This window comes from Rhea pennata, chromosome 4 (genome assembly GCF_028389875.1).
Source record: "Rhea pennata isolate bPtePen1 chromosome 4, bPtePen1.pri, whole genome shotgun sequence".
Classification (NCBI taxonomy): Eukaryota; Metazoa; Chordata; class Aves; order Rheiformes; family Rheidae; genus Rhea; species Rhea pennata.
The window spans coordinates 33,727,321-33,745,555 of NC_084666.1; the positions used below are offsets into that span (position 1 = coordinate 33,727,321).

Below are 18,235 nucleotides of genomic sequence, written 5' to 3' on the forward strand. Positions count from 1 at the left end.
TTTACTCCCATCAGGACTGACCTATAGAGAAAAAGGCTATAAATAGTACTATTTATACATAAAAAAGTATGACTAACATTCATTTTTCTCTTCAGAAATCCTACACTTTGTAGAATCATGTTCCTTCTTCAGACACTATGAAGTCTATATTGTTCAATACCATTTCTCACCCTTAAAGATCTTCCCTCTAATTAAACTTTATATTAACAACTGAATGCAGACAGGTTTTCCTGCTTTCAATTATACAAAGTTAGTAACTCAACGGCTATATGCACATTAATTTATCTAGAACTTAATGGAATTTGCCTGCACAATTTCAATTGATACTCAACACACAGAGCTATGCTGAAACCTCATTCACATTCCATATATTCTTGCCTGGTGAAAAAATAGTTGCACATGCGTGTGATTGCCTCTTTGGATCCCTTTCAAAGCCTTCTTTAGGAATCTGAACACGCCCTTCTGTGGGAAAATCTGCAGAAACAAAAAAGGAATGAAAAACTCTTTAAGACTGTCCTTCCTCCCAGAATTTTCTCAGTACTTGATCGAGGGCTTCAAATACAAGAGATCCTAAAAGAGCAGGAAGGATCAAAGCCCCCAGCATCAAAACATTTTGGTTTCACCTTTCACTGGCTCTCCTCCTTACAGTCATTGGTGCAGCAACAGTAAAGCACGGGGAGGGAGGAGATGCTGCTCTGGGAAAGAGGTTTAAATGGGAATTCCACTGCGGACAGAGCCTGACACAAAGGTTATCTCGGTTATACTATTTTTCTGCTTTGATCCCTGCTGGGAAAATGGGCACCTTTCACTTTCTCAATTACTGCCATCCCAGAGAAACTGCAGAGTCTCCAGAGCTACTAAAGACTGTGTGATCTGTACATACATACGCACAAGCTATCTCAGAGCAAAAGTCAGCACATATTTATAGCAGTTCATTCACTGGGAAATCATGCTCTCCAAAATCAATGCGAGTTACTGCCGTGTAACTGAAGGTAGAATTTTACTCATCATGGATGATCCATTTGTATGCCACTTGGCAGGATTTTGTCAGAGTAATTGAAAAACGTGGTTGTTTATTATGCATGTACACTACTGTAAATATCACAGACTATAATACGAAAGATATCTTTAAAATTTTAGTTTTAAACAGCTTCATTTTAGGCACAGTGAAAGGAGCTGAAGCATATTTGTTGGTTACATGAAAATTTTCATTAGGAAAGTAGTTTATTTTATGCTTCCTTTTATATCTAGATCAAAGAAGCTTGTGAGGTACCTCATGATTCTAAATAAGATTATGTTTGTCCCCAAGGTTTTCACATATCCCAAGAGAATTGGCAATATACATCAATTGCTGTACAGGTGTAAAGCAGAGCAAATGGATCTTGGTATACTAGGTACTATAAATCATAGCTCCTCATGTTTAATGGATCTGTATGAGAGTGTCTGTGTTGACTTACAAATGATGCTTGGGGAAGAGCATACATTTTCAACCTTCTTATGAGCTGAATTACTGAAAAGCCCTTGGAAGATTAGTGTTTTTCAGACCGTACCTAGCATAAAGAAGTAACTAGGAAGAGGTCAGACAAAGCATAGTTTAACCTTTTCCCTGGTGTTTGAACTGTAGGTGTCCATATTTTTGCATTTTGAAGGAAGGATGAAAAAACAAACAATTGTTCGTACATTGTTATTAATTATTTACAGCAGACCAACTATCTCACATTTGTATGAGCTAAGTCTATCCAATGTGCAATTAATTACATGTGAGGATCAAAGTTACTTGTTCCTTTTGATGTATTATATTTTTAAATGTTCTGTCTTTTCTTTTTATGCCAACAAAGAATAATAGAATGTCATGTGACATATGACCATAGATGTTCACACTGAATTAATGCAATACATGCAGAGGTTGAAGCTAAACAACAAATTTTACACTGATTTATTCCTTATGTAATTTATAGAAAATTATGGTAAAGAAGTTCATTCAGAAGGTCATGCTAGGACCTAGTTTATGGGTTAGGATTGTCAAGGCCACTTGAAGGGCGTGGGTGCTCAACATGAATGTAAAATAAACCATAATTGTCTACTCAAGTAATGTCTGTTTTTTGCCAGAAAACTTAAAACATCACTGCTTTATTGCTAGCCTATCTTTTTAATATCAAGCAAGGGACACGTTGGCCCAAATGGTTCTCATTACATGCTTGGAATATGATTACAGAAAATCCCTTCATGGCAGCTCTTGCTTTGCGGATATAGGGTTGTGCTTAGGAAGGCAGTTAGTACTGGGGGTATCTGTTTTAAAAACAATCTCTAAGTTACTAAAGCAAGAATATAAGAATGGTCATAAGGGATCCAACTAGTCCAGTATCCCAGGTTCTAGCAATGGACAGCAGAGATGCCTTGGGAAGAACATAAATATATGGTAAGCTCATAGAGATATTTCTCCAGGACACTTATCCAACACTTTGTCTTGGACATTTCTTTCAGACAGAAGTAGTGTTTTGGTATTTATGGAAAGAGTCATTAATTAAAGTAAACTTCACAGTTATGCACAAAATTGTTATCTCTCTTCATTATTCTCCTGTTTGAACAATAGTTAACATCCTTGAGAAGTTGTGTTTTTAGGCTGTCTCCAGACTCAGACAAGCACCATTTAATTGTTTCAGGTTTAATATTTTGAATATTATCCCTGCAATCTGTAAATGTATTTCAGGCCTGGTAGCATTTACAGAGGTGGATAGATGAGTTTGGTGGCAACTCACCATTTGCATCAACTTTCTGAAAGAGGTAAGTGCCTAACTTCTTGTGGCACTTCTGAAAGCATCAATAAAAAATAATCTCATTTTCTGTCACACGAATTACCTTCACACCTCCTTTCTTATAATTTTAGATTGTAGCATGCTAGAAGGAAATCTCCAGGAAATCATGCCTGTTTGCTGAGGTAGCCTAGTCTAGCTGCTACCTTTGCATATTTTCTTCTTAAATTCCATCATAAATGATTCTTGATTTCCCCTAAGCTAGTCTCAATAGCACTTAATCTACTAACTGTTAAGCGACCTGTTACTCTAGAGCTAAACTTTATCAATCAGCAACCCTGAAAGCTTTCTTCATGCAAATATTCTTATTTCAAGAAAAATTTCACAGGATCTGTAGAGTTCCGTAGGGATTATTATAGAATAAGTTTTGAGTAGTCATATGAAATACAGGCCCTCAATCAGATGGTGAGAGTTGCTCTTTGATCTCCGCCCTTCAGTTTTTTGAGTGATGTTGTCCTTTAAGTCTCCAGCCTCTGAAGCATAAATTGTCAGTATTTCATTACACTGCAATAGCACATCAGCTTCCTAAATGATGATTCTATGCTTTTCCAAAGCTTGAGAATAATGACCTTGATTTGCAGCCATTTACCAGCTTTAAGAGTAAATACACTCTCCACAGTTTTCACTGTTCAGGCTCAAGAGTAGCACTGGCAGTAATAGCTAATGAAAATATAGCCAGATGCATCTTGTTCTGATGTTGTCCTATATAAAATTTTAATTATTGTTGTTCTGGCCTTATTGACCTATTTTTGATGCCTCATTATTTCAGAAGTAATAATTTAAAATATGTCCCTTAGGTGCTTGACTATCTCAATGAGATTTTGGCATCTAAGAGTAAGGTCATTTAAAAGTGGGACTTGGGACTTGTTAATAAAAGTTTTCCTTTTTCTTTTCCTCAGGTATAAGCCTTCTAACCATAATGGAATATTATACAGAGAGACACATTAGAGACTGTGAAGTCCACAATGGCTATGAAGAAGAAGAACTGACGGGAGAGGAAACAGCAATGTGTGTTACAGATTTGGCCAAAAAAAACAAGTCTAACTTTCCAAGAAAGGTGAGAAAAGCAGACTCTGAGATTTTCTATAGTTTCTGTACACCACACACACACACACACACATGCACACACACACACAAAACAAGCAAGCTGCATTCCTCACAGATTTATTGTAGTGGAAGCATACTTGTGTGTGTGTTTCTATTTTTGTGCTTGTTTTAGAATATATATTGACTAATTAAAGGGTCATCATGGTATTAAGAATCCAAACAAAATGTTTAACAGCAGAATGAAATGAGCACATAATAAACTATGGATGTCTCACTTAGACTAGATCATGTTACACAAGTTAACTTTAAGAAATATTTCAAGATTTTAACCAAAGGGGGAAAAAAAGTTATAAAAAATCAGTCACTGGCTATGTTCCTTTTTAATAACCACATAGTTCACAAATGAAAAATTGAAAGGTGTCTGCTTAAAACATAAATCACGAGAAAGTTTTTTTCAGGGATTGCATTACACATCTTTTCTGAATTTACTTTCATTAAAAATCAGTCTATACTTTTCTTCAATATAAAATTTTGGTAAATGTTTTTTTGGATCTTGAATTATTTGCTTAGGGTACAATTCAGCAACAGTTGTTTACATTGGATTTTGCTTATGGAAGCAGCTTTGTTCAACAGCAATTACAGATTTTCTCCTTGTGTTTTAAACAAGTGTCTTTTAAAATAAATAATTATTGCTTATGGTAATCTGTAAATAGCCTGAAAAACTGGAGTCCCTGATCCATAGGGCAAATATGCAGGCACAACAGTACAGGCTTCACTATATTCCTATTGCCCACTTCTTATTTTCTTTTTCAGTTAAAATGCTAGTCTGATGATAGGACTGTCTAGAAGTACCCCCTTTTCTCTTCTGAAATTTTATGTGGTTTTAACAGCTTTTAACAGAACTAGATTAATCCACAAACAGATTTCGTACAGCTATGAGCTATCAGAAGGTAACTACATTCACTCTCTACTGAAATGGGTCAACTTTGAGCCAGTGACCCGGCAGTGAAAAATACTTTCTCACTCCCCTGAGCATCCGTCATCTTAGATAGCATTTTTACTCTGTAATTATTTATTTCCACTACACTCTTAAGTACCCTAGGATGCTTCGTAAGATACAGGCAATTTAACTTGTATATTTGATATTTGATCAACATGCAGAAAACTCTTTCATGGTCAGAGCTTCTATTCTTCAGTGCAGTGATTTTTGCAATTAGAGCACAACTGGAGAAAATATAAAAGAAGAAATACAGTCCATTGTGTGTGAAGACAGTCTGAAAAAAAATATTTCAGTCAGAACTGAAAGGAACATTCAGTGTTGCCAAATATTAAAAAAGGACAAAATCTCATTGGTGCATTTTACAGATGCTTTGTAGTTAACATAACACAGTCAAGTTATAGCCACTGTAATCTAATTACCTTGAATCTTTTTTAGATGAGCTTACCTGATTGAAAATACTCATTTCAATCAGAAAGAAGGCCAGAGAAACTTAATCTAAATCATTTTGATAGGTACTTTTATTTACTCTTAGATACTTTCAGAGTCCTTGTCATCATAGTGCCTAAGCACTTAGCTTAACAGCATCTTTGACTGTTTAAATTCAAAGAAAGAATAGGGATGAGAAGACTTATATCCAGTAAAATATAAGGTTTCACATAACATACTTTCTCCCCCGACCAGTAATGAAATAAGGAGATAACCAGACTTAAAAACTTATGTCCTGCCAGCTCAGGTGCAGCTACTTACTGAAAATACATACTTATTCCATTGCTGTGAAAGTAGTAAGACTTTTTTTATTTTGCATATTACTTTTACTTTGCAACGGATTATGAGAGTTGTAGTAGAGGATTCAAGAGATACAATCATGCTTGTGATTCTCTGCTATACCTCAAGCCTGACAGGAAAGTATGGGAGATAAGTTCTTGCATTTATATTATCTGGTTTTCTTTGGGTCATAAATTAAAAATGCTAGTGTGAAAGCATTATCTCAGCACATTCTTTCCTTAAAATTATTTCATTTGATATATAATTTGATAATGTCAAATTTTTAAAAAGAGCATGAGAGGCCTTGCAACATACAAATGGTTAAAAAATTGTGATTCTCTGCATTTGTGGGAAGAAAGTTTCAAAAGCAAGACATCCTGAAACCGAAGGCTTCCTATTTATAGTGAGGAAACATTAGATAATATATTTTACTGACCTTGGACAGATTTTTAGCAAATGTTCAACTGGAATGCCCCATTGCTGAATAGTACTAACAGTAACAGAAGAGGAAAACTGAACGGGGAAGTCAATAATTTGTCTGAGAGCAGAGAGGGAGTTTTCATCCATGCCAGCTTTCAGTCGTAGACTCGGATTATGATTCCTATTACCACCATAGGACGGTAAGTACATAGAAAAGTTGTGAGACAGATAGCATTAGCAGAAATAGCCTGAAAATCTATTAAAAAGGAGAGGGGAGGGAGACAGCACAAATAAAATGGCAACCAAAGAAAGGCAGGAATAGGTACATTTTTTCTTCACAATCATTTTGTTTGATATGATGCCTTGAAAATGCCAAGCGTAAAATCTGCATCAACCTTTTCGCTCACTATTTTCTCTTAGTAGAGTGCTCTCAAATTAACTGAAATACATTTTCTTTTGGGTATTAGTTAGTCAGTTTATGTCAGCTAACATATATGCTGAAGTATTCTATATTCCGGTGTTTGGGCATTCAGAACATTGGAATTAGCCTGGTAGGGTTTTGACCCAGCAGCCTTGAACAACGTAGTTAAAATTCTAATTATGGACCTTAAAAATTCTACCTGTGCAAGACATATTCAGCACACTCTCCCATGCAGTATCTGTTGAGCATTACACAAACTACCCCACCAGTCTACTTTCTCCTTCTTTCTACACCCTGCGTATGATCCTCTTGAAAAGTATGTCTTTTTACTTAGTTTTCACTAAAGCAAAAGTAAATTTCTCTGAAGTTAAAGAAATCAGTTAGGGTTTGAGCCTTGGTGGCATACTAGTCTTATTATACAGCTTCATTTTCTGAGACACTAGCTTGATAAAGAATGTCAATTTAAAATAATAATAATACAGTAAAATTTTATTTTAAGGGCAATTCATGCCCAAAGGCATGCTCTATAGCTAACTGTAGGTAAACATAAAATGATGCTGCAATTACAAACAGAAAAGAACACAATGTATTTCTTGTGACTGACACCTTTATATATGCTCACGATGTGAAAATGAGGTAAACTGATATTGATTCTTACTTAGATTCTATTTTGATATATGCTTTTATTTTGCAGGCATTGACCTTTATGTGATCCCATTTATATGAAGGAATTCTCAGCACATTGCAGTGATACAATATTGGTCTAAATGAACACTTCTACAATGTTCATTATCTGACTAATTTACATAGTAATAACCCTATCTGATGTGCCATAACACTACTAAAGATAGTATAGAGACTAGAGCTTAAATATAAGGCACAGCTTTGTTATGGAAGATGGTGCATTAGATGAATCTTAGATGTTCTGTGACGCTTGTAATGATTTAATTATTTAGAATACAGAATTTCGCAAGAAAAAGGAGAAAAGGCAGGAGACTTCTCTATGTTTATAATGAAAGACAAATGGAAGTTTGTAAGTGCTGAAAGAGTAGGAGAAAAGATCATTTGTCAAATCCTATTCAATAATACAAAATGAGGGGAAAAAGATGAGCATATATATTAATATTTCCTTTTTAATATTTATTTGGGGTAACACAATTCCTTTGAATACAATGGAAAATAAATGCCACAGTTCTATGAAAAGAAATTCAAAACAGACAGAGTTGTAAGTGAATGAGACAAGATCATCCTCCTATAATGAATTTCCCAAAAGGATGGGAAGGTTTAGGGGGCAGGTTTAGCTCACTTGCTTAGAGTGTGGTGCTGTTAATGCCAAGGTTGTGGGTTCAATCCCCCTATAGGCTATGCTGAGGGTTGGACTAGATGATATCTCAGATCTCTTCCAACCTTAACATTCTATGGCAAATTACTTCAAATACAGCAAAAGTAAATTTTATTAACACTTAAGTAGAAGACTTGGCTTCTTAAACATGGAAAACTCAAAGTGACTAGGTAAGACAGAAAAGAAATAAAAAGAATTTGTGAACGATTTTTTCCCTGTCTACCGTGTTCTTGAAGGAGGAGTCCTTGTTTCCCATCCTACCTTCGTTTCAGCAGGTTGAGTAACATTTTGAGTTGTAATCAGCTGTCCTCTTGTACTTATGAAGCCACTTTCCTGCCATTCCCCCCAACATCCTATATCTGCTCTGTTCCTTTCAGCAAACTTTCCTTAAAGTGCAGACTCCCATTTACTTGCTAGGACACTGGGACGGAACCAGAGAGCTAAAAGGGAAGGGGACTTGCTGCCACCCTAAGCACTTTCTGTTTGTTAGTCAGGTACACTGCTCTCGCAAGATCCAGGAGTCACCTGCTGAATTGACTTAACTGGGATTTGCTTTAATAATACAGAGAAGGATGTTGTGTAAGCAAATGAAGAAAGGGCTTGTTAACATGAATACTCCTTCTGGGTCAGGCACCTCAGCTTATGGTAGGTAAGATTTCATGATGGCTGAATGTGTCCAGTCATGAAATTCTTTCCTTCTCTTTTGCACAGAACTAAGTAACAGTCCCAAATATATCAGGCTCCAGAATGATGATATGTGTATACAAAGCTCACTCAAAAATGAATCCTAACATTGAAAGTCCCCTTTCAAATTATCAGCAAAGACCAGGAATCTGTATCTTGATGAAATCCAAGGGCTCAGAGTCTACAGTAAAAGAGGATGCACTTCTTTACACACAAAGATCAGATCTTGGTGAGTTTTACTGCATATGGACAAACACTGAGTTCTCAGTTCTTTATTTTTGAAAACCCTAATCTTAGCTGTAACTCAAGATTAATTACAGCAGAAGGACCAGGTATAGTATTCTATGTTATGGAATAAAGCACTGGACCTTACTCATGATGGAAAACAGCATTCGTTCATACTCTATCAGCTTTTCAAAATCCTGAAGTTATCTAGGTTTTTGACTATTTGGATTTGCAAATTCTAAATCTAACCATAACTCAAGATTAATTAAAGGCAGAAGACTGAGCCTAAAGAATGCCTAAAGAATGTTTAAAGAAACATGAGGCTTAGGATATTGTAGACATCAACTCAATTAAAAGTTCTTTGAATCCTACAGTACATTAAAGTCAATTATGTTCTAGATTTACATACTATATGTATTTTAATGCTATAGATATATAAGCTGAAACTCTAAATCTAATCTTTATGAAAGGATCAGTGCCCACAATAAAAAGCATATAATGACTTAGTCAAGGTACAGACCAATACCTTTCCTTCTTTATGACCTAAAGTATTTTTAAGCCATTTGGAGTATTAAATTCTAACATTAACCTTAGACTTAATTAAAATTAGACTACCAGCCCACGAACATTAAGAAGATCTGAAGCTTATGATCAATTTTATTTCTGACATTTATGAGTACTACAGTCACTGGGACTCTCTGTTTTTTTCCATATTCTTCAAATTCGAATTCTAACTTTAAGACCAGTTTTAGAACCAGAAGGCGCAGTACCTCACCACAAAACGAAACATAGTACTTTAACACCAACCTTCTTTTTCTGCTTTCAGCCCTAGGTAATACTGAAGTCATCTGGGCTCTTAAAACTTTAGTTTTGTGACTAGCTTTAGTCTTGTGCCTAACTGGAGGACCACTCTTGTTCTCTGCTATCTGGGCAGGACACTCCAGCTTTTTCTGTTCTTCTTTTCACAAGGCCAGAGCACCAAGACCACCCTACAATCCCAGATTTCAGCTTGCAAGGCTGCACAAGAGGCACCTGATGCTTCTCAGAGGTGAATCCCCTTCCAACCTCTGTTTGCACTAACAGCAACTTGGGTTCATGGACTATTTTCCTCTTCACTGACACAAGCCCACAACCCATTGCCCTGGGGCAGGCCAGTCGTCCTCTAACCTGGAGGAACAGCCACTCACCCATCTCTGGGGAAGACACCATCTACATCCTGGTCAGCCCCAGTCCTCTTCTTCTCTGAGCACTATGAAAATTCAGCTCAGCTCTAATCTCTTTATTATTTTTTATTTATCTCTGTTTTTCCCAAGAGCAACCTTCTTTCTGTGCTTTTGCTCCCTAAAAAGTACTGAATTCACATGGATATTTGACCCTTTTTTGTACTAGCCTTACATCTAGGTCTAATTAGATTTGAACTGTCAGCGCCTAACTATAAAAATGTGCAGTGCTTTAGCTGAGTTTGAGGCCACCATCTTCTACCTTAGGAAAGACTCAAGATAAGATGTTTCTCTTTGCTTTTGGATACACTAGTACTAAACCATTACCTTAATTTCAATCCAAACCTTTAATCAAAATACCAGCACTGTCCATAACTGTGCAGCCAGTTTCATTCCAATTTGCCATTGTGGCACACAGGAGGATAAATGGCATAAAAGCAAACTTTACATATGTGGTGTTTTTGTTTATTTTTATGTAGGCTTAAATCAATCTGTTTGATCAGCTCTTAGTCTGAAACAGATTGGTGAGGAAAAGTAGCAAGCTGGAAAGGGGTCTCATTTCTGAAGGGACTTGAAAATGCATTTCAAATGTTGACATACACAGTCTATAGTCTTAAAATACTGTTAATACAAGGCTGCCTGGCTCATTCTTGTTTAGTATATATAGTTCTCATTTCTGCTGTTTAAAAGAGAATCAATCATTTTGCAGATCAGCTGTCTCTGCGAGTTCAAAAGCTCAGAAAAAAGTTTTCCAAATACTTTGGAAGACCCTATTAGTACCTGAAATCCTGTTGTACTTAGAAACACTAAATAATATTTTATATATTTTTGAATTTTTTCTCTCTGGAATTGCCCTGTTTTCTTTACTATTGCATATATGTGTATTTAATGAGTATCCGCAAATAGCTGTTGTTCATGGTTCTAATGAGTGAGTTGCCTCAATATTTCTCTTTAGGTTCACAGGGCACATGACACATTGCCAGGTGGCTGAGATTGTTCAGCATTTCATTATACCAACACTGATATATGACTATTAGTCTCACATTGCTGCTTTAAAAATCTTAACAAGCACTGTGAAAGGGTACCTAATCAAATAGTCAGTGTTATTTCACACTGTAAGAAACCTCTAGTGTAAAAGAAAGTCAATAAAAATAATCAAATTACGAAAAGTTAAATATTCTTACCCAAATCTTGCCAGTTAAAGAAGTGCATTCAAAGGAAATCTTAAAGATTTTAGAGATCTTGCAAAAGTTTGGTTTAGGTAGAAAAATGACAGCTCTCTCTTGCATGGTACCTTGTACAAATTGCCCCCTTTTTTCCCTTTAAGAGAGAGCTGGACAGTGCTGTTCAACTTAAGTTTGCAGAGAGCAAGACAGAACAACCAGGAAAAACATTCTGTTTTCTTTTCTCTCTCTTTTTTTCCCCCCCTTTATTCCCTAGGTCTGCATTTATAAGTAAATAAACAAAGGGAAATAGGATGGTAAAGGAATAGACATCCTCTACTCTAAGCCAAGGAGAGGCTGAATAGCAAGTTTTTTTTTCCCCCCAATAGTTGCAAATAATTGAGATGTTTGGGAGTTCTTCCCAAAGTACTGTTATGAGGGACCGGGGATGGATAAAGAAAGGAAGACTAGCTGGAGCACAGCTTCTACTAATCAGCCTTTTTCTCTCTGAGTAAACGAAATTTAGATAGCGTACAGGTTTTGTGCTAGCATTTTGTACAGTAGAGAATTTTATTCTTGCTGTAAAACCAATGTCAGATCACTTCATATTTAACTGACTGAGAACTTGCTTGAAACTATGCCTGACCCTATTACTTGAGAAGATGTATTTGCCCTCTGCCACAGAAGCTCAATGTTTATGGGCCCTTGACTGCCCCTGAGTCACAGGCTGCTGTTGTGTTCAGAAGTGCCTTTCTTCAGCTGTGCTTGGTGTAGCGATTGCAACTGCTTCTCCCTCCCAGAGCGAGACCATAATTAGCTTTGCCTTTGCCATTTTCTGAGCTAGTGCAATTCAAAGTGCTGATTTTGATCTTTAAAGCTTTATGCAGCTGAGGTCCTTACACTTTGAAAGTAACTTCTCTTACCAAACATGGGAGTGGAGAGATCAGTCTAAAGTGCTTGAGATAGCCCTCCTCATCTGGGGCTTGTAGCAGGAAAATTCCTCAAGACACTTGACTTCCATATTTACTTCGTAACTATTGACTTACCCAGTTGATCTATCAGCTCCCTTCTTTATCTAATATATAGCAAACAAGAGTTGAGATCTGTGAGGCTAGGTTTTGAGGTAGGTTACCGAGAACAGTGTTAGTGCCTTAGTGCCAAAAAGGAAGATAATGATGATGATGATAATGTGGGAATATAATGGCTGATGGTTTTACTCTTTTACGAGAAGAGTCTTCTAATGCAGTTGTTTTCTGGAAGGATGATATTGGATTTCTGTGTTTTTTCTTTGGAATTAAGTCCAAATTTGAAGGATCTGTTCTTCTTTTAAGAGAAAACTATCTAATCTGAAGAACTATTTTTTATTAACAGCTGAGTTGAAATTTCTTTTAGTTTAGGTACTTTCATAAGAAGTAGAAGAAATAGTATACATTAATAAATCATGGGAACATCCAGTCTAGAACATGTTTTGTTACAATATTTGTAACACTAGAAGCCTTTTACAGTAGTGTATTTTCATTAAGCACTTAAGTGTGATTTCAAATGTTCTCTTTAGTATCTCTTATAAATTAGCAAAACATAACAAAATATACTAATTTTCTTTAGGATAACACATCAAGAAGATACCTTGTGAGTATTCATCTTTAAATGTGATGGTCAGCAATGATTATAATAATTTTATTGACATTATTTCTAACAACAAAAATCAAAGAGCAGAGAAAACATGGAATGAAAATGGAGTATTGAGTACTGATGTTACAAAATGACTTTGTCAATATTACTCATGATACTAGAAACCTGTTTTTGAAAGTAAAATGATATATATCAAGAAGACTTATGAACACACGTGCTTAGAGATCTTGGCTCAGAAGCTTTGTCTGAAGTGCTGAGTACCATTACCTTCTGTAAGAGAGTGAGGGCATTTCCCTTTATTTCACATCTAAAGTACTCACTGTCAGCATAGTATATGTATCGTAGGAAACTCAAAACCCTGTTATTTTTATTATCTTTACCAGTTACTTTTGAGAGATGCTCCCTGTCCCACTTTCAGGAAGCTAGTGCAATTAACTTCCTTAAGTGCTATTGCACTTCTCTAGGCCTTGAGAATTAAAGTCTGAAACAAAACCTAAACAATCTACTGCTCTGGTCTTTCATTACTTAACTCGGAAGTCAACCAAAGTTTTTGTCATAAATCTGAAAGATACCTGATTTTCCATACCATAGTTTTCCAAAACTATGAAATATTTGCAATACTGCACAGATGTGTGGTTAACATTTGTTTCTAGCTCTTAAATCTAATGCCTTTAAAGTTTCTCCCCTTCTAGCCCTTGTCTAGAATGCTATTTTCAATGCAGTTTACTTCATGAAGATCACTTTGAAGCAGCCTTCACAGAAGGAAAGATAATTTGGCCCCGTAACACTCAGATAAGGACTTAAGCAGTATAATTCCATATAGGGTCTTCAAAAAGTAACTCTGAGATGCTAAGTAAATCAATCATCTGCGTCTGTTGTGGAAATCTATAAGGTCAGAGAATTTTGATATTAAGATTTTCAGGCAGGTTCATTCGAAGTGATCATTCCCAAGGTGAATTGGCTTCTGTGAACTATTTGGAAATATACTTAGTGTATGTATGTACATATATATTGCAGTGTGTATCTGCTCTTCTAACAAAATGTACTGTACATTCACTTGGCTGCTGGATTTCAGTGGTATATCTCACAGGAAATAATTATCTAGTATCTTCAGAAGTCAGTGTAGGTTTTGGAGCAAGGCCACAGCCTTAAGGTCCTTAGAGGTTAATGGAGCCATTAAAAAAAAATCTGCCTTCTGTGAACCTCAGAGTGCTTTATAAATTTAGTGTTACACTATCTCTCCTAGATATAAGTCTCCAACTTTTATAGCTATGGCAGTAGCTGGCAAAACTTTGGTAGATCTGGTGATTCAGGACCTCAAGCATTCCTGTTCAGACTCCGCTTACAGGAGATCACTGCCCCTGAGCAATGCCATCTCTTGGCCTTTCTCGAGAAAAAGCGACTGGTTTGGGGCTACTTAGAACGAGGGAGCACCACAGCTTAAATTACGTGGTGCGTGGTTGTGTTTTATTATTCTGAGAAGGAGCTGCCGTTTTGCTTTGCGGCTGAGGCGAGGGGAGAAGCCCTTTGTTCATCCCTGGAAAGTACAGCTCCCCTGCGGAAAATAAAAATGAAAGGAGAAAAGAAAAGGTCTCTAGTCCTAATGCGGCTGAGGGGAAAGTGAGAGATGCCCATGCTAAGCCTACGCAGAGCCATCCGCTCGCGGGAAAGGCTGAGACACAGCCGTGCGGGGGGGAGCGCGCAGCCCCCGCGCCGTCCCGCCGAGGGGGCGCGCTCGGGCGGCCGGAGCGAGCGGAGCCGCCGCGGAACGGGCCGGGGCCGGGGCCGGGGCCGGGGCGCCTCGCCGCGCGGGCCGCCCTCACCTGCGGGCGGCCCCGGCCCAGGTGCGGAGAGCGGCGCTGCGCGGAGGCCGCTCCGGAGCGGCGGGGCCGGGGCGGGCGCTGCCGCCGCCGCGCGCGGCTCCGCTCGGCTGAAGGGGAGAGGAGAAGGAGGGGTGGTGTTCCCAGGAGCAGAGTCCGAGAGGGACGGACGGAGTGCGAAAGAAGAAGGCAGAGAGGGAGACAGAGAGAGGGAGGGAAGAAGGCAGGGGGGCGGGCGCAGCCGGGCGGGCGGGAGGCAGGGAATCACTGATCCATCGCAGCTTCCTCGCTCTCACTCTCCGCTGCTGCAAGTACTCAACTCTCGATCTTTGCCTGGACATGTCTTGAGAGTGTTGGATCTTTCCCTCCCTTTCTTCTTCTTTTTTTATTTTTTATTTTTTTTTTAATTTTTTCCTCTCCCCCTTTTTTTTTGCCTTCCCACCCTCGTTCAAAATTGAAACAGCGGATGGGTCGGAGCCGACACGCAGCGCTGTGGCGATGGGGACGGGCGCCGGGCTTCCTGCGCGCCGGGGCCGCGGCGGAGTTCATGCTCTAGAGGTGTGTGGGCATAAGGGCATTTCTCGTTTCTTCTTAAAATGAAACAAAGAAAAACGGGGGGCAAAAAGTGTGCGGGGATTAACTGAGCTCGAGCACATTGGGGAGAAGACCGTAGAGTCCAGCTGGTCTGGTGAGTTCCTTGTTTAATGAGTTTATTATCAGCAATGTATTTTTTTTTTAAGCGATTCAAACGAGAGTTTCTGTGCCCTAGTTAGTTGCGTTAAACAGGTTGTTTTCGCTCCAGCGCGAGGGTACTGCAGTTCCTACGTGTGCAATGTCCGCATGTGTCTGTGAGTTGCACCGAGTTGCTGCAAACCCACCCGGACTCGCAGAGGCGGCCGAGCGCACCGCGGCACGCGGGTTTCACGGCGCACACCGCACCGCTGGGGCGGCGCGGCTCGGCTCGGCTCGGCTCGGCTCGCGGCCGCGCCGTGCGCTGTGCCGCGGCGCCCCCTGCCCGCCCGCCGCGGAGCTGCGCCGCCGCCGGCCGCGGAGCGGGCGCGGGGCGCGGAGCGCGGGCTGCGCGGCGCGGGCTGCGCGGCTTTCCTGACCGATTTCCGCGGCTGACGGCGCGCGGCGGGGCCGGTGCGCGGCGGTCGTGGTGAAGCGCCAGCGCTCATCAGCGGGCCGGAGGAGCCTCCGAGGGGCGCAGCGGGGCGGGGGGCTGGCTGGCGCGGGGCGCTGCGGCTCGTGGGGCTCCCGCGGCGCGGGGGCACCGCGCCTGCCGCCTCCCCCCGGGACGGGGGAGCAGCGGCAGCTTTTTCGGCGCGCCGGAGAGCCGGGACAGGCGGGGGTTATTTCTGGCCGTGGTGGGGAAGCCTCCCCCGGCACAGCCGCTGAGCACCGGCTCGGGCAGCCGAGCGCGGAGCGCGAAGCCCAGCCCGCGCCGTGGCCGTGCCGGTGCCGGTGCCGGCGCGGCCCCGGAGGAGGCGCCGGGAGCCCGGTCCGGCTCGGCGGGAGCCCGGTCCGGCTCGGCGGCGGCGGAGCTGCTGGCGGCAGGGCAGCGCCTGCCGTCGGCGGCGCGGGCGCAGGATTTGTCCGGTGTCTGGCGGTCTTTGAGCAGCTAATCCCTGTGAGCGGGGATTACTTGCTTCTGGGTTTTTCTTCTTTTTTTCTTTTTCTTTCTTTCTTTCTTTCTTTCTTTTTTTTTTTTTTTTTTTTTTGTTTTTTTTGTTTTTTTTTTTGTTTGATGCTATCTCTCGGGAGCCTCTTAAGCTCCTTACAAGCGGCCAGGCTGACACGGCAGACACCAGCTTTCTGAAGTTTCCCAGTTACCCCTCCGAGGGAAGGCTTGACCAGAAGACCTAGAACCGCCCGCCCTCCCCGCCGGCACCCCCGTCCCTCCGCGCGCGGCCGGGCCGAGCCGAAGCGAGCCGGGCCGGGCCCGACGGCCGCGGGGGGGCTCCGCGGGTGCCGCTCCCGGGCCGCCCCTCGGGGCGGGCGGAGCAGCCGCGGCACCGCCGCCCCGGAGGCTCCCCCACCGAGAGGAGGGTTTTGTGCTGCCGCTGAGCTCGGCGGCGCCCCCGGGGGCTGGGCCTGCCGGCGCGGCGCGGCCCGGTTCGGCGCGGCGCGGTGGGGCCGCGGCCGCGCCGCAGAAAGGAGTTCCGTAGCGGTGGCCGTCCAGCGCCGCGGAGGGATACGGCGGCGGAGGGCGCCGCGGCGCGGGGCGCGGCGGCGGGACACGGCGCGGCAGAGAGGGGCGGCGGCGCGGCGCGGCGCGGCGGGCGGCATGCGGGGCTGGCCCCGGCCCGCGGGCCCGCCGGGCGGGCGGTGAGGCGCGGCGAGGCGACGGCCCGGCCCGGCCCGGCCCGGCGCCCCGGGGAATCAACCAGGCGAGTTGGGAGAAGTTTGGTCCGGCGGGAGGGGAGAGAGGGCGGGCGCGAGCTGCCTCGGGCGCTGAGGCGAGGCCGGGAGCGCGGCGCGCCCCCTCCCCCGGCCCCGCTGCGCCCCGGCACTTCCCCCCTGGGCGGGCGCCGGTGTCGGCAGGCTGCTGCCGAGTTCGCGGAGCAGGAGGGACGGCGATAGTCGTTCCCCCTGGAGGCCAGGTGCGCGCCTTCGGATGCGCTTAATGGGCCGCTGTGAACTTCGCTCGGGCGCCGGGGGCGGCCCGGGCCCGCCGCGCACGAGTGTGCGTGTGCGGAGGGGGGGCGGCCCGCCTTGGTGTGGGCCCCGCGCGGGGCTCCCGTGGGTCCTCCTCGCTGGGCCCCTCCGAAGGGTGAGGGGCGGGCGGCCGCGAGCACGCCGGGTTTGACAGTGCCCCTCGCCGAGATCCCAGCAGGCTTTCGCTTCTTTTCTTCAGGGCAGTTCAAACAAAGCAAAGTTTGGCTTGAGAGATGCACCAAACAAAGCAAAGTTTGGCTTGAGAGATGCACTTCTTAATCTTTTCGTGTGTAGTAACGACAAGGTATCTTACTGCCCGTTCTCCGGCATGGTAACCCAACTTTTTTTCTTTTCTTTAATTTTTTAAGGGGGCGCGGGGGGGGGGGGCGGGATGCATTAATAAATAAAACCAGCCTTTTAGCAGTAGTTTTTCCTGCAGTTTAAACTACTTGCATGCAAATTGTTTCGTAATTCTATGCCACTAGTTGCATGGGAAATATATCCATACTATCAGCTTTGCTCTCTTTCTGTAAAAGCTTTCTGAAAACTTTCCTATTTTACATGTGGAAATATTATTCAAGCGTTTAGTGAGTAAAATGTCGTATCTTAATATTGAAAAACACTTGTAAGTATGAGAAGGACCCTTGTAGGACTAAGTTATTGCTGGCTTCAGGAAAAGCAAGCAAACAAACTGCTTAAAAAGACAAAGATTTGTAACTTGTAATTTAAAATTTTAACTTAAATTGAGAGCAAGCTCAGTGAAACTGCTTTAGTCCCCGTAAACTTTAAGTTATCATCTTGCCAAGTTTGGACTGAACTTTTTCACTCAAAGATTGGAAGTATGCATTTCCTAGCATGACTAGTCACTCCAGTACACTGGCAGGTAACTGTTCTATACGTAAATAGTCAAAATTCTCTCTGTGAAACTTTATTCTGCTTCAGAATTCAGGGTCTTTTTGTGCTCTTTAGATACAGCTGCTATTTTTCATTTTAAACTTTAGGTTAATTTTAATTTTCTGAGTTTA

The 18,235-nt window shown here is 42.1% G+C and overlaps 1 protein-coding gene across 4 annotated transcripts in view; it reads left to right on the forward strand.

The window, feature by feature from the left end:
• Positions 1-14,823: 14,823 nt before the first annotated feature.
• FAT1 (FAT atypical cadherin 1) overlaps positions 14,824-18,235 on the forward strand; it is a 116,802-nt gene continuing 113,390 nt past the window's right edge. For 3 of the 4 annotated variants that reach the window (XM_062575668.1, XM_062575669.1, XM_062575670.1), the window contains exon 1: positions 14,827-15,110. In XM_062575668.1, the coding sequence (XP_062431652.1) occupies positions 15,051-15,110 (60 nt within the window). In that variant the 5' untranslated portion in view covers positions 14,827-15,050. Of the gene's footprint in view, positions 15,111-18,235 lie in introns of all 4 variants that reach the window. The other variant, XM_062575671.1, reaches the window with a different exon arrangement.